We start from the raw sequence: 24,262 nt of genomic DNA, 5'->3' as shown, positions 1-24,262 counted from the left end.
TTAGTAACAGTGGAGCTGGAGAGTACTGAGTCTTCTCCAAGCTGCACAGCGAGAACCACCAGCAGTGTGGTGGAAATTCTGGCCCTTTCCAAGGCCACAGCTTTTTCAACCTGTGGATGTCAGCCCTCGCGTCTCCCTGTGCTTGTGGACTGGTTTGGTGATCCACTGGGTGTCAGGATTTCTTCTCACAGCTTTACAAAATGGATCAATGAGGATAAGCTCAAAGAATTTATATGTAGAATCTCCACAAACCCACTAAGAATCCAAGAGGCTCAGCCCCCTGGTGGTGTGTCCAGCAACCTCCTTGGTAACAGAATGAAGGCTTCGAGCAAACTGGCACCCTTAGGATCTGGGCATTTGTGGCCACCACAGTGCGTAGGAATCTGATTTATGACATAACTTCTTGGTCTTATATCCCAGTCTGTGGGCTTTATTGGGCTGGGTAGGGTGGGGGCCCTGTGGGGTGCAGAGCTGACAGTACTGCCAGCAGCACACCTTGAGAAGAAAGTGCATACATCAGACGGCTACTTCCTCCATAGCTCCTAGGTGTACCTGTAACTGCCCATTTTGGCTTATCTTTGAGATAAACTGATGGCTGCTGCCAGCCAGAAAGGGAGGAACTTTCTTTTCTTATTCAAGTATAGTTGATTTACAACATTGTGTTAGTTTCTGGTGTACAGCATAGTAATTCTTTTCATTATAGGTTATTACAGCTACTAGATACAATTCCCTGTGCTATACAGTAGGTCCTTGTTGTTTATCTATTTTGTATATAGTAGTTTGTATCTGCTAATGTCAAACTCCCAATTTATCCTTACCCATTCTCGCTGCCTCCCGCTGCTTCCCCCTTTGGTAACTGTAAGTTTGTTTTCTATGTCTGTCAGTCTGTTTCTGTTTTGTATGCAAATTCATTCATATCACTTTTTAGATTCCACATATAAGTGATAGCATACTGAGTAATATTCCATTTTATATACATATAGTATATGTATACACACACACACACACACACACACACACACCCCAAAACTTCTTTATCCTATCATCTGTCCATAGACATTCAGGTTGCTTCCATGTCTTAGCTATTGTAAACAGTGCTGCTATGAATGTCTAGGTGCATGTATCTTTTCAGAGTTTTCTCTGGATATATGCCCAGGAGTGGGATTGCTGGATCATATGGTAAGTTGATTTTTTAGTTTTTTAAGGAATCTCCATACTGTTTTCCATAGTTGCTGCACCAAATTACATTCCCACCAACAGTGTAGGAGGGTTCCCCCTTCTCCACACCCTCTCCAGCATTTATCATTTGTGGACTTTTTAATGATGGCCATTCTGACCAGTGTGAGGTGATACCTCATTGTAGTTTTGATTTGTATTTCTCTGATAATTAGCGATACTGAGCATCTTTTCATGTGTCTATTGGCCATCTATAGGTCTTCATTGAATAAATGTTTGTTTAGGTCCTCTGCCATTTTTGATTGGGTTGCTTGTTTTTGTTTGTTCGTTTGTTTGTTTTTTGCTACTGAGGGAACTTCCATTTTAAAGGAAAAGACTGATATTTATAGTATCGTGTGACCAACCTCAACATATGCAAGGTAAAACTGTGGCACAAAGAAGAAAGTGATCAGCTGTGTGTGGCAGGTAGAAAATGAGGGTCTATATTGGCTTTACAGAGCTCATGATGCTTGGGCTGTGAGCTGAGAAAGATGGGTAGACATTTCTAGGGCAAGGACGGATCATTCTCTGTCTGGAGCAGTGTAACAAGCTACCATGATGTGGTAAGAAGCAGGAGTGTTCAGGGTGTGGGGGAACAGGAGCAAAAAGTTGGAGAAGTAGCAAAAAGTCAGATCTCAGGTGACTGTGGTGTTTTAATTTTAGGGTGACATTGATGGGGAACCACTGAAGGGTTTTACGCAAGGAAGAGATACAGCCAGATTTACATTTAGAAAGATGATTGAGGCAGCAAAGCAGATGGAGGATAGAGTTGAGGGGGCACACTAGAGGCTGGGAAGCAATTAGAAGACCAGTAGTAACAGTGGCTTCCTTTCTATGTTAGTTTACCAGAGCCGCCATAACAAAGAACCACAGACTTGGAGGCTTAAACAACAGAAATTTATTTTCTCACAGTTCTGGAGACTAAAAGTCCAAGATCAAAGTGTCAGCAGATTTGGTTTCTCCTGAGGCCTCTCTCTTTGGCTTGTAGACGGTTGCCTTCTCACTGTGCCCTCACATGGCCTTTCCTCTGTGTGTGCCTACCTGGTGTCTCTTTGTATGTCCAAATTTCCTCTTCTTATAAGGATACCAGTCAGAGTGTATTGGGGCCCATTTTAACTTAATCACCTCTTTAAAGGCTCTATCTCCAAATACCACATTGTGAGGGTACTCCTGGGGATTCTGAGAATTTGAACATATGAATTTGGGGGACACATAATTCTGTCTATAACACTTTGCATTAGTAACATGTGTGGAATGGGGTCTGGAAATCACTGACTGACAAGGTTCTTTTCCATTTCATCATCAGAAAATAACCAACTCATATAATCAATAAAAGTTATCTATAAACTGGGAATTGTGATTTGTTAATAAAGACTACTTTTATCTCTGAATCCCTGAAGCCTGGCAGAGAGTCTGAAACATGATGCTAGCACTGGTTGAAATAATGAAAAAGGTAAAGGAATGAATTCATTATCTGCAGTGGTAATACACACTGAACTATGGCTGCTCTTGGAGTCTAGGGGAAAAGAGAGCTATAGAGTAAAACTTGCCTAATGGGTGCTCTTGCCTCCATGATCCGAAGGGCAGTATTTTCATTTCATTTCAAGTTATGGTTACATTTTTGTCTTCCATGGATCAGGAGCTCCTTGAGAACCCGGTTTTATACATCTATCTGTACTCCTGGCCACTAACCCAGTTCCTGGAACAAAGTACATGCACCATTAACATTTGTGGAATGAATAAGTGAATTAGATTAAAAAGTTTTAGTGAGGAGGAGCTGTAACTTTGCACTCAGGTTTTATAAATCCTGTCTGTGGTTCAAGATGTATACTTTTTTTTTTTTTTTTTTTTTTTTGGTAGTTGTGGCAGTGGTGAACCTTAAAAAAACGCTTCATTGAAAACACAGCAGCCATCCCCTGAAGACTCCCTCATCTGACTGTTACATCTACAAACTGATTAGTGTCTTTCTCTTCTCTCTGGTTTCAGGGGAGAAGCAAAGGCCAATAGCTGCAAACATGTCCTGGAGCCTACAACATCACCTTCCCTTCTTAAGAACTTAGAACTTTAGCTGTTCTCTTACTTCTACCTTCTCCAACATTACACATATACTAATTTCCCATCTTAAAAAAAGCCTTCCTTGACTCATACTTCCTTTCAGTTCTCACTCTCTTGCTGCTTTCCTCCTTAAAATGAGTTGTCTAACCACCATTTTACTCCCTCATTTTTCCTTCATTCCTCAATCCATTTTAGTTTGGCTTCCAAATATGGATCCAATGGATTCTTTTCAAACTTCTCATACCAAGACCTTCACCAGTTTTCATACCATGTTGGTCACTTTCACCTTCTTGAACAGTTTCTCTGTTTTTGTTTGTTTGACCTTCCCTGACTCTATATTCTTCAGACTTTCCTTTTACATCTTTGGCTTCACTTTGACAGTATCCTATGCTGGTTCCTTCTCTACCCACCTCTAAAGCAGCATCTCTCAAATTTTTGGCATCTTCAGGCCAAATTAATGAGTATCCTGCCAGTTTTAGGTATATTTAAAATAATGTTGAACATTGTTTCATATAATGAAATGACCTTGGCATATTCTACTCTCTCTGCCTTGATTCTTTCCTGCCCACTTTGCTTGGCTGAAGACTTATCATTTTTAGGTCTTAAGTCATTTCCACAGATAGGCCGCTCTATTACTCTTTGACAGAACCCTATTACCCACCCCCATCATGATAGTTATGTTTAAATGAACTTAAAATGTGTTGGGCCTGTTCTACATGCCTTACATGTGTTATCTTCACAATAACATCTTGTATGTGTAGGGGACTCTTATTATTATAAACCCCACTTTACAGACGGGGAAAGGAAAGCAGAGTGACAGAGCCGGCATTACGCAGGCGCTCTGTCTTTAGAGGCCATACCATCTTAACAGTGATAGAGTACTTATTACAATTTATATTGATATATTTATTTCCTGAGTGATTGCCTTTCTCACTAATCCTCAACGTCTGCGGGAGCAAAGACCGTATTTGAAAGGTTCGGAGTTTACCTGGCATAAGGTGAATACTCATATTTAATGAATGAGTCAATAATTTAAGAAATTCCAGAATGAGAGGCATACTCCTCCCCATACTCTGGTGACCTCGTAGAAACTGCCTTATCTCTTCCTGCCTGGATTTCTCACGGTGTGAATCAGGGGAATGGGAGGGGAGGACCAGGTCACGTAGAGGAGGCGGCAAGCTCAGAGACTAATTAATACAACGGAGTCGGAATACAGAGTGAGTGCTGACTTTCAGTTTCCTCCACTGACTAGAAGACGGCACCGAGTGCGCTGCATGGTACAAAGGGATAACGCTGGTTTTTTCTCCATTTAGAAGCTCTGTCGATGCTTCAAGACGTAGGGTCCTATTTCTGTGAAAGAGCTCGGGTCGACTGCGTTTGCACGTAGGGTAATCTCGGATGGCGCTCGCCGCGGAATGGGGCGGTGCCACCTGGCAGGGGCGGAGTCCTGGCCTCGGTGGGCCCCGCCCCCGGGCTGGCAGAAGCGCCGGCCCTCACCCACCAGGCCTGGGCGTGTCCCCGCGGGCGCACGCGCACGCGCGGCATGCTGGGAAGGCGCCCGCGCGGCGGCCATTTTGTCTTATCGGCTCCTGTTAGAGGTGGCTTTTAGGCCTGCGAGCGGGCTGGAGAGGTTGGCGGCGGTGTCGCCGGCGTTTTCCTTCACAGGTGCTAGGGCTGGTGGGAGCAGGCGCCCGAGGAAAGCACCATGATTTCGGCCGCGCAGTTGTTGGATGAGTTAATGGGCCGGGACCGAAACCTCGCCCCGGATGAGAAGCGCAGCAACGTGCGGTGGGACCACGAGAGCGTAAGTCCCGCGGGCCCTGGGCCTGTGCCCGGGCGCCTGGGGGGAGGGGAGCGGCGCGGGCTGGGGCCCGCCGGGGCCTCGGCGAGGTTTGGGGCCCAGGCCGCCCCGGGGTCAAGTATCTGACCTCTTGGCCGGAGGGAGCCGGGAGGATAGCCCGGGAGGGAGGAGTCCGCCTGGATCCAAGGATGAGGGATGATTTGTTTTTGTTGTTGTTTTAGTATCAAGGAAGTCAGAAAGGACCCTTGGCAGAACTGAAAAGCATCTTAATGAGGCAGGGAAACGCGGGAAAGGAAGGAGTATTTTATTACGTTTAGAGGCTCCGGAGTTTTCACCTCATTATGAAATAGGGAAAAGGGCAAATTCTTCCGTTATTTGCTTGAGCGTCGTATTTAGACTGAAATTTCTGGCCAGGAACAGCGGTAAAAATCGTGGCAGTATATTATTTCAGTTATGGTTCCGTTTCAACGCTTATATGGAGAAATAAAATTTTAAAAGAGGTCATAACGTATTAAGGTTTACTGTGATTTGCAAATATTGTTTGATAGCGGTATGATCTAGTAAGCCATTCATGTAGATAGTTGTCAAGGCTTCCTCACGTGAAACTCTTGATCTTAACCCTGTGTATAAAGCCAGTTTCACAAGTGAGATTTGTGAGGCTCACCCGAGGTCTCTTGGCAAGTTAAATGGCGAAACTAAACCTAATCTTTGTAGTCTTGTTCACTTTCCGTTGTCTGTGAACTGGCTCTTTGCAAATACCATAATGTATTTCTAGTGCTTTGAGCATGGTGTGTAACGTTTATCTTAGGTCTTACCTGAAGAATAGATGTAGAATTTAATTTTACGTGCGGTTATCATCAAACAACATGGTAAATTTAGAGGCAGTTGATAAAATATGAAGGAATAATTAAGCAAATACACCTTAAAAAAGTTGCTTACTCTTTTTAAACATAGGCTTTAGTCAGGGTAAAACTTCTCTTTTGTAGTGTAGGAAAACAAGCTGGTGCTAGACAAGTCCTTAAAAAATAAGTGACTAAAGAAAGTTGTGTAGTGCTGCCTGATTCCAAAGTAGTGTGAAGTGTCATGGTAGGATTCATTGTATAGGATAAATTCACATATTCGTCACTGACCTCAAGAGAAGTGAAGCTTCTTAAACTTTTTTTTTATTCCTTGTTTTGGGGGAGAGGTAATTAGGTTTAATTAGTAAATTAAGGTAGGTACTAGGAATTGAACCAGGACCTCCTGCATGCTAGGCATGCACTCTGTAAGTAGAGCTATACTCTCACCCCCAAACTGTTTTTGTGTGTGTTTTCCCCCTATTTGTCAAAATGAAAGTTGAGTAACTTTGTTCCTTTCCTTTCTAGGCGTTTCTTTTGTCACTTTTTCTTTTACTGCTTAACTCAGTAATCTTGCCATCTAAATAAGCCTTGCAAAAAAAAAAAAAAGAACATTATAATTCAGTTGTTGTGCAAATAGGATATTTATCTAATTTGAATTAAGGAGAAGAAAAACTGCTTTTGATTGCCTACTCAACTGGAGCAGCCTATGTCTGTGCCTAATTGATTTTGAACAAGTGTGAAGAAAACTTTTTTTTCCTGGTGGTATTTTATTGCCACATTGCATTATATGTGATAGGTTTATAACGTTAGCGGTGAATCAGCTCCCAGAAAAGCAACTTAAGTTTTATGTTATCTCAGTTACAATAAATTTGCTTTCCTTTCGGTTTTAGTGCTTCTCACTGATTTAAACTTCCGGTGCTTGTCACCAAAACATTTTGTCTTTAATGACAGATTGCACTGCATTCTAGATTCGGGGATTTGAAAAAGTCAATCGCTGGTGTTTCAGATTCATGTCTGCAGGAAGAGGTTGGTGTAGGTAGACCAGGAACGAAGCACATGGCCTCTTATAAGCAAGTCAGAATTCCTCTAGAGTTTTATAAAGTTGGGGAAGCTCTTGACATCACTTCCGGGTCATTTGCATATGTTGTTGGCTGTTAATGCTAAAATCCTGGAGGAATGGACATCTCCAGCATATACTGTAAGGGTTTCATCATCACTGTAACCTGGTATTTCAAAATATTTTGGGATTCCTATTCTATCTGGAAATTTTTCTTTGCTACACTTGCACTAGATGGGAAAAGCCATTTCAGCTGGTCAGGGTCCTTTTGTTTAAGAATGAAATGGAAACTTAGTGTTAACCCCAAGTAGTCCTAGATGTCTGTATCTGTGACTGACGTTTGGAATTTGTTTTAAATGCAGATTTCTGTACTTCATGGCCACCCCTCCCCCACAACTCTGATTCAGTAGATCTAGGGGAGGGCCCCAGAAATACGCATTTTTAAAAAATTGGCATCTGTTGCATTCTAAAGCTTGTAAACTATGACTTCCTGACCCACCTCCTTAGTATTGGGTTTTTAATTGTGAGCTAGTAGCACTTGGGGGAAGCTCATTTTTAAGTGAAGGATGCATTTGTGATGCAAATTATCTACCTTTCATTTATTTGTAAAGATGTATGTATGTAACTATCAGGGACAGCCCTTTACTTTACAGGCCTTTCCAACTTGTGTAGATTGTTACCTTTGTATCTGAGAGAAAGTAGTTTTCAGCTCAAGTTAAATTAGCTTTAATACTGTTCCAAGGATTCATTGATACACCCTCTTTCCTCATTTATTAGTGTTATACATTTCCTTAAGATTATTAGTGTTTTTGCATTAAGCGGTTTGTTTGCTCTACTTTCTTAATCCTAAACAACCATAGTAATGAGGAACGCCTATGTTTTGTTTTTTTTTTCAGATTGAATTTATTAATGTTAGAGTTTTTGCACTGCCAAGGAAAGCATATGATTTTAACTGCCTAGTGTGAGCACCTTTCAGTTAGTGTCCACATGTGAAGAGTTCAGTGTTTGACAGAAAAGGTATTATTAGCCTGATCATGTGAAGAGTTGAGATTGTAGGGAATTGTAAAGTCTGATCTCGAGCTCATAAATATATATATATATATATTATATATATATTTATGTGGATTTTCTATTGTAGATCTCAACGCATACGTAACATTATTTAACTTTTGACTTAACTCTGATTCTAGCAATATATAGAATGAGATTTCTTCGATCATTTATCAAATTCAAATATGCCCTCTGTTCAGTGAAGGTTTAATAATTTATAAAGAGAATTGAAATAAATGTTCTTTTCTAAAATCTTCAGAATGTTAGCACATACTGTCATTGACACTGGAAGTTTAGGGAAAAAACAGTTAAGGTTCTGCCACATTTTTACTTGTGAATTTCTTTTAACATCTAAAAAAAGGGATTCCGAATCTAGGAAGGAAATTGGAAGCAAAAAAATTAGTAATTACAGTTCATCACATCTAGAAGTATTTTACTAGATAGTTTTAATTCACAGTCACCAAAATGTTTTTTTCTGTCAGAAGTGTAGACATTTTTTGCCTTACTCTATAGTACGTGGTAAGTGTTGGGCTTCTCAGAATTGCCAGCAGTCTGTATGTTGTGCATATAACTGCTGATTGCCTTTTCTCTCCAAAACACATATAGGAGTGAATAGTGTAATGAACTCTATGTATACTCATATCCAGTAAGACAGGACATTATCCACACATGGCCAGTATTATTTCTTCTGTATCTCCCATCTCTTTCATTATTTTGAAGCAGTTCTATCATTTCAACCTTAAAGACATCATTACCTATCTCTAAAATATAAGGACTTAAAAAACCCACAATATTATTATCACACCAAAAATATTAAGGTATTTCCTTAATATTTGATTGCTTTTGGGAAAATGTGCATGTGTGTATGTATCTCATTAGACTTGATTTCTTCACAAGGGGAGAAAGTAGCTTACGTTAATATGCAGTGATTCATTGTTTTATAAAATGTTTTAATTTTCTCATCATTTCTTGTAAGTTGGGGAAATTCCTGTATTTATTTTAACAAAGAATGTATCACTCTTAATGATAGATACAACAGAATAGTATGGATACAGCACTTGGCCTGAGAGAACCATCATTTGGTGGCAGATAGGAAGGAGTACTTTCCCATAGCACAATGAGGGAAAGTACGGGGTCTAGAAAAGCACACGTGAGGAGGGTGCTTAACCCAGACTGAGATACTTTGGAAAGGCCTCTTAAAGTGGCCTTTAAATACTGAGACCTAAAAGATTAGTAGGAATCAGCCTGAGGGAGAGAAAACATGGTACTAGGGTTTGGAGTGAATCTTAGGCCTGAGAAATTGTAAATAGTGCTGAAGCCCTTGTTTGTTTTTGTTGGGGAAAGGGGTATGTAGATAATTGGGCAGGAACCTGGTTTTGAGTGTTAGAAGTTGGGACTCAGTGACATTGGGAAATAATTGAAGGCTTGTTAACAGGAGAAAGATGTTTACTATCAGACTACTGTGGAGAATTGATTAAAATTTTACAAAATTTGTGCAGGCAATAAAAAGAGTGAACCATGACTAATTACTATATTAGGAATTGAGTTATTGTTTTATGTTCCCTCTGATTTAGAATCATTAAAATGATTTTTTACAAAAGTAAATTTGCTTACTATAAAAGATTAAAATTTAACTTAGAAGTAAATAATGAAAGTGTGTCATTGCCTCCCCTTCCCATCATCAAATCTCCCCTGAAAAGCTTAAAAACTGGTATGTATGTTTTCAGATCTTTACTTACAGTAATTTACAGACACACACATACAAATGAAAGGTATATTTACTTACGATAATTTACATATATATTAGAATAATTTACAGACCTATATAAGTGAAAGTTAATATATATTAATGTAATACTATAAGTATAATTTATGCTTAACTTTTGCTTATACTGTGGAATCTTTTCTTTTTGGTACATAAAAATCTACCTTGATTTAACTATTTCCTGGTGGATATGTAGATTATGTCATTCTTTTACCATTACCAAGCTACAAAGAACATTCTGGTACATACAGCTGAGTCACTTGTAAGAAAGTTTCCTAAGAAGACAGTTAAACACACAGTTTACATTTTGATGGGCACTGCCAAATTGTCCCACGACTCTATACTATATAACGTTCAGTGTTCATTTTTGACAGTTGACTTTAATATGATGGAAACTTCGAATTAAAAATTTCTAGTCAGATTTCTACGATTGATTTGTATCTCTGCATTCTCCTAACTGGTAGTGAAAAGTATGCTATCGAGATTGAACTCTTCTGATCGTTGGTTTTACCTTAATTTTATCAAGAGAATAATAAAAATTATATTAGAATTCTGGGCCCCCTGCCCCATTATTTGGTTATCAGATCGTTAGGTCCATGGTGGACATTTGGTTAAGACTTGCTGAATAAAAGACTTAGTATTTTTAGTTAAACATCCTCAAACCATGGGAAAGTTTAAAAGAAGCAGTCTAAGTAGCTACAGTTTATTGGGTAGAGTAACATGTTTGACGTACCATTCATTATAGCAGTGTCTTAAGGAAAGCTGAAGAGTAGAAAGAGCACACAGAACACAGAATTAGGAAAATAGGTTTTAATCTGGATTCTGCAAGTAGCTAGATGCCTTCAGGACAGGTCATGTGATTGATCTGTTTCTCATCTCAGATGGAGTGATTGGATTAAATTGTAGGTAGATCTGCAGGACTGTCTTACTTGATTACATAGTGCCAAAGACATTTTTAAGGAAGAATGGATAATATTTTAAAAATCAGACTAATTTGCCCATTTCTCCCAATTTAATAAACATAGTTTAAATGTTACAGTCCCACTGTGAAATACTTGTCTACTTTTTTTTGTATGGCATACACTGAGGCCTAATTACAGTCTAGTTTTTCATAGTGGGTAAATGGCAGCCAAGATTCAAACTCTGCACTGTTGCCTTTCCAAGCATACCTGTTTCAACTTGCCTGTGTCATACTGTTAGGTCTTGTCTTTTCACGTTTCCTTATTCCTAGAATGTTATACAGCCTTTCCACTTCTGAACCTAAGAACCAGTTCAAGCTTTGACCCTTGACAATCCTGGCTAAATTCCCTTCTGTTTCTAGTGATGCATGTACATTTTAGTACACTCTACTTTTTGTTTTTGTGTCTGTCTTCTACCAGATGGAGCTTCTGAAGAGTGAGTCTTACTTGTTTTTGTATTTCTAGCATTATTTTTAGTACAGAGTGTTAAATGTTGAAGTGCCATTTCCACTTTTTAATGCCATTTAAAATTAAAATTCTGTACAGTATGTATTGGATGTAAGTGTGTTCATTCATGTATTTTATTGGAAAGCTGACATAGTATAGACTTAGAGATTTGACCACCATAGAATTTATAATTTTTTTGGAAAACTATTCATGGAAATAAGGCTTAGGTTTTAGAGTAAAACTTTAAAAAGGTCTGGAAAATCAGAAGTGTTTTAGTTTTAAAAAACAGAACTTTTTAGACAGTTTATGACAAACCTTGAAGTTAGTAGTCACCCCCTTTATAGAAAACTTAAGTCCTACGATATATGGTAAAGCCCAATTCATTTTCACGTCAGTTTAATTTCGGGATAAATGTTATTAAAACTAAGATCATTACCAAAAATAACTATGATTTCCTTCCTAGAAATACTTGAAGTTTGTATTTGGTTATATTATTTCAGAGTCAGGAGGGATCTTAGAGATGTTTATTCCTTTTGTTTTAATGATTGACAGTGGTCTTATATGTATAACTTACATATGTATGTGGAAGTTAAATGCATAGTAATAGTGATAGAAAGTTTCATACTTATGAAGGCTGAACACCAAGTTTAGTTTTTAAATTATTATATAACCTTATAATTTGTAACTATAAATAATGGTAAATGATGGTAATAACTATTACTAACCTATTTCATATAACTGTTACAGTTGTAGGGATTTGTTAAATAATTTTTGGGCCTTTGGAACCAGGGTTAATGGTCTGAAAGATAAGTAGCATACCCTTTTGTCTCTGTCATCCCTCTCCCAAATGAGAGAGATTCTTAAGTTGAGTGTTGGCAGTAGTATTTTACTGATACACTTAAAATGGATGCAAAATTGAACAAATCAGACTTTTTTTGGCCTGTTGTTTTGTTTTGTTTCTTTTGGGGGGGGTAATTAGGTTTATTTATTTTTATATATGTTTCATGTACACTCGTATGTAGGTACTGGGGATTGAACCCAGGACCTCATGCATGCTAAGCATGCACTCTACCACAGAGCTATACCCTCCCAAATTAGACTTTTTAATAATTAGAAAAGAGTATAGCATTTAAAAACATTAAGCATTTGTGCATGTAGAGCCCTTTTTTAAAATTGACGTATAGTTGATTTACACTATTATATAAATGTAAGGTTATACTCTATGGTTACTTATAAAATATTGACTATATTCCCCGTGCTGTATAATATATCTTTGTAGCTTATTTATTTTATACATCGTAGTCTATACCTCTGATCCCCTACCCCTGTTTTGCCCCTTCCTCTTTCCTCTCCCTACTGGTAACCACTAGTTTGTTCTTGTATCTCAGAGTCTGTTTTTTGGGTTTTTTTTTTTTTTTTTGGCTGTTGTTACATTCACTAGTTTTATTTTTTAGATTCCATATATAAGTGATAATGTATACAGTATTTATCTTTTTCTGTCTGGTTTATTTCAGTAAGCATAATCCCCTCCCAAGTCCATCTATGTTGCAAAGGGCAAGGTTTCATTCTTTTTTTAATGGCTGAGTAGTGTTCCGTTGTTTATATATACCACATTTTCTTTATCTGTTTATCTGTTGATGGATACTTAGTATGCTTCCATATCTTGGCTATTGTAAATAATGCTGCTTTGAATATTGGGGTGCGTGTATCTTTTTGAATTAGTGTTTTCATTTTCTTTCAATATGTACCCAGGAGTGGAATTGCTGGATCATATGATAGTTCTCTTTTTAGTTTTTTGAGGAACTTCCATAGTATTTTCCATAGTGGTTGCACCAATTTGCATTTCCACCAACAGGGTACAGGGTTCCTTTTTTTCCACTTCCTCACCAACATTTGTTTGTGGTCATACAGAATCTTTTAGTAATTTATTTGGAAGAACAATGTTTAAGTTGCAGAATAGTGTTTAAAATCAAGTATTAGAAAAACTTCTAAAGAAAAGACAGTGGTACAGACATACTATGACTTATGTATGGCTACATATAAGAGGATAATATTAATATAAAACAATCTGTTTAGATAGGATTTTTGAATCTGTTCTTTATGACCTTAATTCTTCTGGACACAGCGTATGGAACCACATTGCTTCAAACTAGTGTAAGACTTGACCTTTGAAGCAAAAAAACCCAATCTAGTTCAGATTTAACATCCACTCCTAAGTGTCTCCAAAAAACTTTAATTCAGTCTTAAATTTAACCTTTTCTTTCATATATCATAGTTGTACATTGATAATTTACTCAATAACAATGAAGGATTATATGAAGGGTGATATTTTGGAATTTTGCTTAATAGGTTTTGATTTGCTGTGTTAAAAAATTAAATATAAGATAGAGCATTCTTGGAATATATCTGAAGGAGTTACAAAGTACCAGTGAGAGAGAATTAAATGTCAGTTTCTTCCTCATACCATGGAAGTCATTCAGTAAAGGGCTGGCATGTGTGAAAATATCCAATACATTTTACGACCTGTTACAGGATGTCTAAGTGAAAATAGTGAACTAGATTGTTTTAAATGAGTGTTATTTGGAATTTAGACAATGATTTTCAAATTCTATTCTGTAAATTGGATCTGGTCTTTAACAAAATTAGGACAGTAAGGACACTGTAGGGTGTTTTTGTTTGTTTTTAAGTGAAAATTAGAAGTTACCTTTATTCTGGATGTCTTTCCAATATTTGTTGTTGCTGGAGGGTGGGGCAGTGATTTCTATTTCTATAATAGAAGTAGAAAGTAATAATAGAAATAGAAAGTGCTGGTAAACTATCAGTCCTGCACTTCTTATGCTGAAATCCAGGAATCTAAAAGTCATTAATTTACCTAACTAAATGGCTTAACAAAAAATTGTTCTTATGCTTACATGATTGAAAGATGAAGATCATGAAATGAGGAAATAGTTACTTGGCACCTTTTTTTGGTATAGTTTTAAAACTGAACAATTTCAAAAAGTTAAATTACCTTTGTTTTCCTTGACTAGGTTTGTAAATATTACCTCTGTGGTTTTTGTCCTGCGGAATTATTCACAAACACACGTTCTGATCTTGGTAAGAGAATTTTCTGTGTAACTTTCATCAAATTTATGTTTTAAGAAAAACTATACTTTATTATTTTGAAAAGGCATTTTCTCTTAAAGGTTTGTTGATAAAAGTCCTGGCATAGATTTTTGAATATATTAATAATGCCAGTCTAATTAATTATGGTGGCTTAATTGAATATACATACTTATTTCTACTTCCTCCCGAAACCCCTCCACTAAAGTGAAATTTAAAAACAAAAAAGGTGTAAATGGAAGAGGAGATAACATTAGAGATGTCAGCAAATTTTTGGAAGATGACAAGTGGATGGAAGAATAACAGAGAAATCTGTACCCTAAAAGCCTACAGAAGGGGATATTAAACAGAAGCAAGAGTTTGATCAGCAGAACCCTGGACAGGCTCAGGATTTGGAGGCACCAGGTACCATAGAAGGCAGAGTTGAATCATGGGACTGAAAACCAGAGATTTTCTCAACTTTGACATTTTGACAGTGTGACCTGGAAAATTCTGTTTTGGGGTGGGGCTGTCCTGTGCATTGTAGGGTGTTTAGCAGCATCCTTGGCTTTTGTCCACTAGATGCCAGTAACACCTCCCAGTTGTGACAACCAAAAATGTCTCCAGACACTGGAGAGGCAAAATTTCCCCCTGTTGAGAACCACTAGTCTAAGTGGTCAGACTCTTAAGACCTGTCATCTGGTGATTCTGTAGGTTTCCCACCCCTACTGCCCAGGAGATCAGGGGGTTATTTTCTGGAGAAATTGGGCTAAAGAGACTCTAGTTCATTTGAACCAAAAAATGCAAAAAAAAAAAAAAAAATTGGGGTGACTATTTTCTTCTCCCCGAGGATGGTACATAACTAGTGTCATTCTAGAAACATAAGAGAGAAGTTAATTCATTAAGCACAATGCTTGCCCTAAAGCATTAGGAGCACATCAGGGCTGGATGTATCTAGATATTGGGATTACAGATATAAGACAGGGCAGTAATGAGTAAAAAAAAGAGTGTAAGAGAGATTAAATGAGTCTATATTCTTAATAGTGAGGTTTTCCCATTCCCTTCCTCTGCCCTGTTCCTAGAAGGATACAGCCAGATGTTTTTCCCCAGGCAGAAGAGAAGAGGATTCTTTAGAGAAAGTGAACAGTTCCAGAGAAGTGATCTACAGGTACTAACCCTTGGGGAATCTCCTAACAGAAAGTCTTGCCCTGCCTGATTTTCCTATGGTTAAAGCCCATTAGTTGACAAACCCTGCCTGTGCATACCAACTTTAAGTCAGATTTTTGAAAGTATTTTGCAAGCCAAGGAATACCAGTCAGACATTTGAAGAAAATTCAACACAAAAGATTAACCGAAACGAACAGAAAAAAAGAATTTAGTGGAATATAGTGGATAATGGGGGAAAGCAGAAGAAAAAAAATTTAAAGCCATAAGAAATTTAGTAATCCTCAGAGAAATAAGAAGATATCAGAACAAATAAGATGCTGTATAGAAAGGGAAGTTTTGAAAAACTAAAGAGCCCTTGGAAATTAGAAGTAGAGAAATCTGAAATAAAATCAGTGGAAACTTTTTAAGAGGAAATTTGTGGAATGTTGAGGGAAAAAATTAAAATTTGCAAAAAATTCTATCAGTCCAGTTCTCTAACAGCTAATTAAGAGTTCTAGATAGAAAAAACAGAAGGGAGGAAAAATTTGTTAAATGCATTGCTGAAAGACTTTACTCTTGATGGAGTGAGTCCTTCAAGAGCTCAACATAGTAAATGAAAAAGGATCCATACCAGGGCACACTGTTGTGAAACTGTTTGAGAACACCAGGGGTGGTGGGTGGGGCTCACAGGATTATCAGTCAGAATGGCCTCAGATTTGCCAGTAACAACACTGGAAGCTTGAAGACACCGGAGAAACATCCCCAGGATTCTGAGTGAAAAGATGTTTTTACCTAGGTTAGTTAAGCTATATAGCCAAACAGCAAAATATGAGGATGAAAAAAGACATTTTCAGACATGTGTGGTCTTAACAAATTTATCTGCCATGAACCTTTTCTCTGGAAACTCCAACATGTGGGCATAAACCAAAAAGGAGAAAAATAAGAGATCCAGTAAATTGCATTCAGTATAGACCAGAAAAGGAGTTTGTAAGGATATCAACTCTATTAGTCAGCGTAGAAAATAAGCAGCCCAGGTTGAAGCAGGATGGAAAGCTCGTGGAAGAAAATGAAGCTGACTATCTGATACATTTTGAATCTTGAGAGAAATTGGTATTGAGATAGTTTGCGTAGCTGAGTTTTAAGTGTTCAAGATGAATTTGGAAATAGAGATATAGAAAAGACTAAATAAACAAATGAAAAAATTCCAGAAGTAAAAAGTGTATAAAAAGTGTCATCATAATGCACCTTTTGTTTGGCTCAGCAGTTAATAGGACTTGCATAGTCAAAATATAGATGCTGTTTATTTAACCTAAAATTTTGATGCCTAAGACAAACCAAGAAAAGGCAAAATAGCATAGAATTTAGAAATATAGAGGTAAATACCAGAAGATGAAGCTAAAAGGGTTAAAATCGGTTGCCTTTGGAGTTGCTAAGGGGTAAGACTAGGGTGCTAATCTTGTACTATTTAACTTCGTGTAAGAGACTCAAAATTAATAAAATGTCAATGGTGGTTCAACCATTGGTCTGCCCTCATCCCAGTTTTCTTATTGGCAGTAAGGAACAATTTTTTCATTCCTCCTACTCCCCTTTTTTTCTTACCATATAGTTCTGCATTGTACTGATCTTGAATGCTAAGGAGAACAATTTTTATGTGCTTATTACTTGGGTGTGTTGCTTCATGATTCAGTAGGCTCAATTTAGGTGTCTAAAGACCACTCAGTGATTAAGTGGATCTTTCCTTTAAAAAAAAAAAAACTTCCTTTTGTTTTGGGTAGAGAAAATTTAGCCTCAACAATAATTTATACATTCATATTTCTTGTTCTTTCAGGGCCATGTGAAAAAATTCATGATGAAAATCTACGAAAACAGTAAGTTACCTTTTGGGGGGAGGGTCCCGCCCCATCGCCATTATTTGGTTTGAAGGGGACAAAAATTGAAGAAGTAATTGGACTTCGTGTAAAATAAATGTTGGATAGAGGTCCTTTCTGTTGGTGGTGGTAGAAAGTGATATATATTTATGTAGTATCACCATATGAGTATATAACATACTGTATGCCAAGCATAAGCATAAGCTTTTTTTTCCTGTTTGTTTTTTTTTAACAGTGCCAGTTTTACAAATGAGACTTGTCCTTGGGCCAGGGTCACAGGATCTGTATAGTGTTCAAGCACCTAGATTTGCCTGGCTGTAAAATCTATGCTCTTAACCAAATATACTGCTAAATACTGCCTGCCTTTACCAGGATGAGGGATGACTAGAAATTTACTTCTTGTATACCTGGTTTACTTTTCAGCCTAAATGAAATACAGTAGTCCATGAGATTAGTTAAGATAGAATATGAGAGCTGTAATGGATACAGATTTGGAAAGAAAGTAATGCTTGTTTATTTTCACTTTTGTTAGGTATGAGAAGAGTTCTCGTTTTATGAAGGTTGGGTATGAGAGAGATTTTCTGCGATACTTACAGAGTTTACTTGCCGAAGTAGAACGTAGAATTAGACGAGGCCATGCTCGTTTGGCATTGTCTCAAAACCAGCAATCCTCTGGGGTGAGTATGAGATTTACAGTCTTTGTAAAGTATCTTTGTTCTCTGGAAACCCAGATACCTCCCTAGTATTGAAACTTGTATTCTTTCATTACTTCATTACTTTTCGAATGATATAAAACTTAAAAGTTGTTTATTCTTTTAGTATTTATTAGTAAATATAATATTGATTTTGCTAATAAGATTTTTCTCTTAAGTATCAATAACAAAAAATATGCTGCTGATTAACAAATTGAGATAATTGGGTTACTATCCTTGTGGTTCAACTTTTTAATTATTAAATACAAATGTTAGGTATGGTATTTGAGAGTTTGAATGTTTTTCTTTTTTAGTTGTTTATAATACATTCTATTGTCTTCATTAGGCAGCTGGCCCAACAGGCAAAAATGAAGAAAAAATTCAGGTTCTAACAGATAAAATTGATGTTCTTCTGCAGCAGGTGAGAATTGTGTGCATTGTCAGAAAATACTTAAGACACTTAACCAAAGAAGATACAAGGATGGCAAATAAATACATGTAAAGGTGCTTAAAGGTGCTCGGTGTCATTAGGGAAATACAAACTAAAACTATACTGAGATAGTTTTTGTACATCTATTAGAATTGCTAAAATTAAAAAACTGACCATATCAAGTGTTAGTGAAGATCTGGGCAAACGCACTGTTGAGGTATGTAAAATGGTTGCAGCCACTTTGGAAAAGAGTTTATCTCTTTCTTAAAAGTTAAAGTATGTGCCATGACCCATTCCACTGCTAGATATTCACCCAAGAGAAATGAAAACATATGTTTACACAAATTGTTGTATACCAGTATTCATAGTGGCTTACTCATAATAGGGGAAACAAACAAACGAAAACCTGGAAACAACTCATGTCTGTCAACAAATTGTGATGTATACAGTGTGATACTACTCAGTAATAAAAAGGAATTAACTACTTGTAACAACATGGTTGAATCTTAAGATAATTAGGTTGTGTGAAAGAGGCTGGACTCCAAAAAAAGGAATAAAAAGTACATGGTTTCATTTATATGAAATTCTAGAAAATGCAAACTAATCTGTAGTGCCAGAAAGCAGATCAGTGTTTGCTTTGGGAAGGAGGTACTACAAAGAGGCGGGAGGAAACCTGGGGTGATGGATGTATTCATTATCTAGATGCTAGTGTTGGTTTTATGGGGTTAAACCTTAGGAAATTGTGCACCTTGGAAATTTGTTTATTTCCTGTCAAGTATTTGTAATTAATGCTGTAAAAAAAAAAATCTAAGGGATACATTAAACCCAAAGAGGCTTCAGTAAACAAAACCAAAAAGGCCCGAAACAACCACTAAATGCTAATGAAGCTTGTGAGTCAAAAAAACAACAACAAAACTTGGATAGTTGGGTCAGAAAGATGACCTGACTGTTTGTTTTTTGTGGTTTTTTTGATGGGGGAGGTAATTAGTCTTATTTAGTTATTTACTTAATGGAAGTACTGGGGATCGAACCCAGGACCTCGTGCATGCTAAGTATGCATTTTGCCTATTGAGCTATACCCACCCCCTCTGACTGCTTTTTTAACTCCCCTTAGATTGAAGAATTAGGATCTGAAGGAAAAGTAGAAGAAGCCCAGGGAATGATGAAATTAGTTGAACAGTTAAAAGAAGAGAGAGAATTGCTTAGGTCTACAACTTCGGTGAGTAGCAACCTCATTTTGGTTTACCCAAGCTGTACTATAAATTACTAGGATCTATTCCTATTTGAGAACAACTTTCTAATGTCCTAAATCAAGAGTCAGCAAACTTTATCTTAAGCGGCCACATAGGAAATATTTCAGGTTTGTGGATCACAAGATTCGTAATATAAAAATATTTGTATTATGAAGGCAACTTTAGACAATGCACACACATATGTGGCTATGTTCCACTTTATAAAAAAGGCCTCTAGCTGCCAGCTTGCCAACCTGTGCCTTGAATCTTAAGTATTTATTTGGGCCTGAGTTTTCTTTCTTTTTTGTTACAACAAATTATTCACTTCATATTACTTGAATTCATATTTGGTATACTCTTTTTTGTTTTGTTTTGGAGGGGGTAGGTAATTAGATTTATTTATTTATTTAATGGAGGTAGTGGGGTTTGAACCCAGGACCTTGTGTGTGCTAAGCATGGCCTCTACCACTGAGCTATATGCTCCACCCTCAAAATCGGTATACTCTTAAAAATACCTCCTATTTTAACTTTCAATTTGAGAATATAATACACATGTTTTGGATACTGATGGTAAAATATAAATTGGTCATTGAATCCCAAAACTGAAAGGACTATTCAGGTTATACTCAGTGAGTTCAGTTCCTTAATGATTTTGAAAAACATTTTTAATATGGAGCCCACACTTTTAACCTACTGAACCGAGCAAGAAATGAATTCAAACTAAAATAGGTAGCTTTCTGTAAAGTAGTTTGAATTTTCAAGGTGGTGTGGGTAATTAAAGGGTTCTAGTTGAGGGGTGGGGGTCTCAGTACTTCCTGGATGATATGGAAATCTGCTGTCATGCTTCCCCTCTCTAAGACCAGTTGCTGCCCAGTATTACGGCTTCAGGGAAATGGAAAGTAGCAATTTACAAAATTAGAAGTCTGTTCTAAATGTTAAGTATTTTTGAGGAGGATTTGTTTTCTCTTCCTCAGATACTCTTATAATTGATTTATCATTTCAGACAATAGAAAGTTTTGCTGCCCAAGAAAAACAAATGGAAGTTTGTGAAGTGTGTGGAGCCTTTTTGATAGTGGGAGATGCCCAGTCCCGGGTAGATGACCATTTGATGGGAAAACAGCACATGGGCTATGCCAAAATTAAAGCTACCGTAGAAGAATTGAAAGTAAGTTTTGTAACATGTATTTTAGTTATAGCTAATACTGTATTTTAGTATGGTTAAACATTGATCACAGAGATATAAACATCTGTTGATATTTTTTGCTGATGTATGCTATTTGAAGCAATGAAAATCCCTATAATAATTTGCTGTTCATCAGAGTAGCAGGGCGCTTTATTTTCTTTACTTCTTTGCTGCCAGGAATTTGGGAGAAAGAATATTCCTGAGGGTTTAGTCAGATAATATCTAGTGTACATATATGGTGTTGAGATTTCTCCATTTCACATTTAGTGTATCAAGAGTCTATAAGTTGGTCTACAAACGTTTCACACTAGGTAATCATTGACAGTGTCTTTAAGGTTATAGCTCTATGAAAATTGAACTTTGGTTTTCCTTAGGAAAAGTTAAGAAAAAGAACTGAAGAACCTGATCGTGATGAGCGTTTAAAAAAGGAGAAACAAGAACGAGAAGAAAGAGAAAAAGAAAGGGAGAGAGAGAGGGAAGAAAGAGAGAGGAAAAGGCGAAGAGAAGAGGAAGAAAGAGAAAAAGAAAGAGCTCGAGACAGAGAAAGAAGAAAGAGGAGTCGATCACGGAGTCGGCATTCAAGCCGAACCTCTGACCGAAGATGCAGCAGGTCTCGAGACCACAAAAGATCACGAAGTAGAGAAAGGAGGCGAAGCAGGTATGTAGGACACATGAGACAGTGCTGGGCATATATCGCAAAAATAAACAGTAGTAATTACTAGTGACAGTCTTTGGTACTTGGAACACTTAAGTATCATTAAGCTCTAGGATAGATTGTGAGAGTTGAATCATTGAACGAGTCCATCTTTGAGGCAACTTCATTGCTATTTCCCATGAGTCAGTCTGAGGAAGTTTGATACAATCTTACTAGGAAGACTGTACCAGATGGTCTCTTTAGTGCTTCTCTTGTCACTGCTTCTAAGAATACAGTTAAATTATAAACTATTTTGGGTAGGTTTACCCATTTGAAAAATTGAAGTTAGAAGGATTTTTGATCTTCATTTCTTAAGGTTTCTAATGTAAATATGTTTTAATAGTAGGCTCTATTCATTTGCTTTTGAAAGGGTTTTGCTTGATCTTGTTATTTGTTGAACAGTATATAATTCTTCAAGGTATTTTTCTCATTGTGATATCAGCTGACGTTGCTTTTCTTTTGTTTTAAATTATTTAAGAAGTAGAGATCGACGAAGAAGCAGAAGCCATGATAGATCAGAAAGAAAGCATAGATCCCGTAGTCGGGATCGAAGAAGATCAAAAAGCCGTGATCGAAAGTCATATAAGCACAGGAGCAAAAGTCGGGACAGAGAACAAGATAGAAAATCCAAGGAGAAAGGTTAGTTTTTGTGAGAATTTAATTCATTAAGAGACTGTTTTCACTTTCTTGTCTCCCCATCCACTCAGTTTTCTTTGGACACAGAATTCTATTCACAGGCTATACTCATTTTCATTTATAATGAACACCATTCAGTAGGAGACAAGTGCTATTTTCCCCTCTCCTCTGAATTGTGGGAATGATGGTTGACCGGGTGTTTAAAGAACATGTTAAAACCACATCCTTCGGTTGATAGCCACCTGAAACTTCTAGATTCTTCCAAGTATTGCATTACCTTTAGGGTTATTAGGGTGTAGAATTCTTGGTTGTTGGCAACATTTTTTTTTTTAACTTGCTGCAGTGTTTCATACTATGTCGTGCAGAGTAAACATACATTATCACATTGGTCCTCATGTACAGCATTCATTTACTCGGTACTTCTAAGTTTGTGGAAGTTGAATGCCTTACATGTGTCTTAACATGTTTTTTATTGAAAGAACATGCTCTTCCCCCTCTACTTTTTCCTTTGGTTTTCTGTGGCGTTCTAGTAGCTGGTTCACTGTGCACTCTTAGTGGACTTTTTCATTTTGTCTTTGGCATGTTTTCACAAGGATATACTCATCTTTTAACTTAGCCTTCATTGAACAATAATTCTTTTAGTCATTAGGGTCCCCTTACTGCGTTTCCTTCAGTTTCTTTGAGCATCTATCATTCTGTATTGACTGGGCTAGTCTGCTTTGCATGGTTTTCAGGAATGAGAGGAAGGGCTTATTTCTAATTTTCTTGGCTCTGCTTGTTCCATCCTTTCCTGCCTGTGTCCATGTTTGATCACCATCACATATATGTGCTCCTGTTTGAGTTTATTATAGGTTTGTATGTGATGCTCATTGTATTTTATGGAACTAGTCTGGTTTTTGTGGGGTTTAACTGAGTTAGAAAACTAGTAGCACAAACAATGAATTTTTTTTTTTTTGGTCTTATTTTTTCTCAAATAAGGACACCTTCCCTTTCTAAAATATTTACATATATTGGCTTTTTCTACAACATGGAGCAAATTTTAAAGTAGGAAACAAGGGTGATTTTTTTTAAAACTTAAGTCACAAGCTCTAGTATTTGCATTTAAGTTCAGAAATTACTCTTGTGATTCAAAAGGCAATGATACCAAGAGTTAACTGACTTTATATTAGTTTTAAGAAAGCTTCACTTAACCTTTTTGCAAGACTTTCTGTGTAATACATTTTTTGGGATGAGGGGTCAACTCTCAACAGCCAGATATGGATGTCAGAGATGAAATTAATCACTTCTCTTTGAGAACTTAAGCTCTTTGCTATATCATTATTGGGGTCATTCAAAGTAGTTGGGTTGGTTCTCAGGGACAGAAGCTAGCTAGCCTTCATAACTGGGATCAGAGTTGAGCAGTAAATGGCACTGGCTTGACTTAAGAACAAATGTGCTTATGTAATTTGCGGAGAGAGCAGAAAAAAATGAGTTGAATTGCTTAGCTATGATCCTAATTGTAATGATGACATTGCAAAATATAATCAAAGTTCTAAGTAAAATAAGCTGCATTGTGTTTAGACTATGGATAAACAGGGATTTTCCTAGTGAGATGTAGAGGAAGGAGTGAAGACTTGATTCAGAGAAAACTGCATCAGGTCCATCTTGAAAGATTTGGGTATGCCATTGTAGATTTATTTTAAATTGTGGGATCTCTTTTAGAAGGGACATAATTTATTGGCTTTTGAAAATACCATGTGGCCACATAGTTACTCCCAGGTATATAAAACTGAAGGCCTGGACTTTGAGGTCAGATATGAGTAGTGGCAAGCATTTGATAATAGCAGCAAGTAAGAAGGCACTCGCTACTCCATGTGCTTTGATGAAAGCACTTTATCTGACTCCACAGATGAAAAGTGGTTTCTTGCATAAACTTATCTTTCTTACCACCAACCAATTTAGGGTGCTCTCTTTGTCAAGAGAGGTTCTTTTTTTAATCCCTAGCCCTAAAATCCACCACACTTTGTGGATGTCCTTAGGACTATTAAGATCTACCATATTTGTATAGGGCAGAAGATAAGATTATTGGACTGACTACTAGTCCTCTACGGGGCAACAAGACGACTCTTCCTC

At 37.2% G+C, this 24,262-nt stretch overlaps 1 protein-coding gene and 1 pseudogene across 6 annotated transcripts in view; one reads left to right on the top strand and one right to left on the bottom strand.

Moving 5' to 3' along the window:
• On the bottom strand, window positions 1–566 carry LOC105097748 (large ribosomal subunit protein eL15-like; annotated as a pseudogene).
• A 4,266-nt stretch (window positions 567–4,832) lies between these two features.
• LUC7L3 (LUC7 like 3 pre-mRNA splicing factor) overlaps window positions 4,833–24,262 on the top strand; it is a 22,824-nt gene continuing 3,394 nt past the window's right edge. For 2 of the 6 annotated variants that reach the window (XM_031469605.2, XM_031469604.2), the window contains exons 1-9: window positions 4,842–5,074; window positions 14,218–14,284; window positions 17,244–17,283; window positions 17,816–17,960; window positions 18,322–18,396; window positions 19,520–19,624; window positions 20,641–20,802; window positions 21,195–21,478; window positions 21,993–22,153. In XM_031469605.2, coding sequence (XP_031325465.1) covers window positions 4,976–5,074; window positions 14,218–14,284; window positions 17,244–17,283; window positions 17,816–17,960; window positions 18,322–18,396; window positions 19,520–19,624; window positions 20,641–20,802; window positions 21,195–21,478; window positions 21,993–22,153 — 1,138 coding nt within the window. In that variant the 5' untranslated portion in view covers window positions 4,842–4,975. Of the gene's footprint in view, window positions 5,075–14,217; window positions 14,285–14,601; window positions 14,696–15,351; window positions 15,438–17,243; window positions 17,284–17,815; window positions 17,961–18,321; window positions 18,397–19,519; window positions 19,625–20,640; window positions 20,803–21,194; window positions 21,479–21,992; window positions 22,154–24,197 lie in introns of those variants that run through there. The other 4 variants (XM_031469611.2, XM_010990315.3, XM_031469607.2 and 1 more) reach the window with 4 other exon arrangements.

This window comes from Camelus dromedarius, chromosome 16 (assembly GCF_036321535.1).
Source record: "Camelus dromedarius isolate mCamDro1 chromosome 16, mCamDro1.pat, whole genome shotgun sequence".
NCBI classification, from domain to species: domain Eukaryota; kingdom Metazoa; phylum Chordata; class Mammalia; order Artiodactyla; family Camelidae; genus Camelus; species Camelus dromedarius.
Note: the sequence above shows the minus strand (reverse complement) of the source record. Positions and strands in the feature narration are given on the sequence as shown.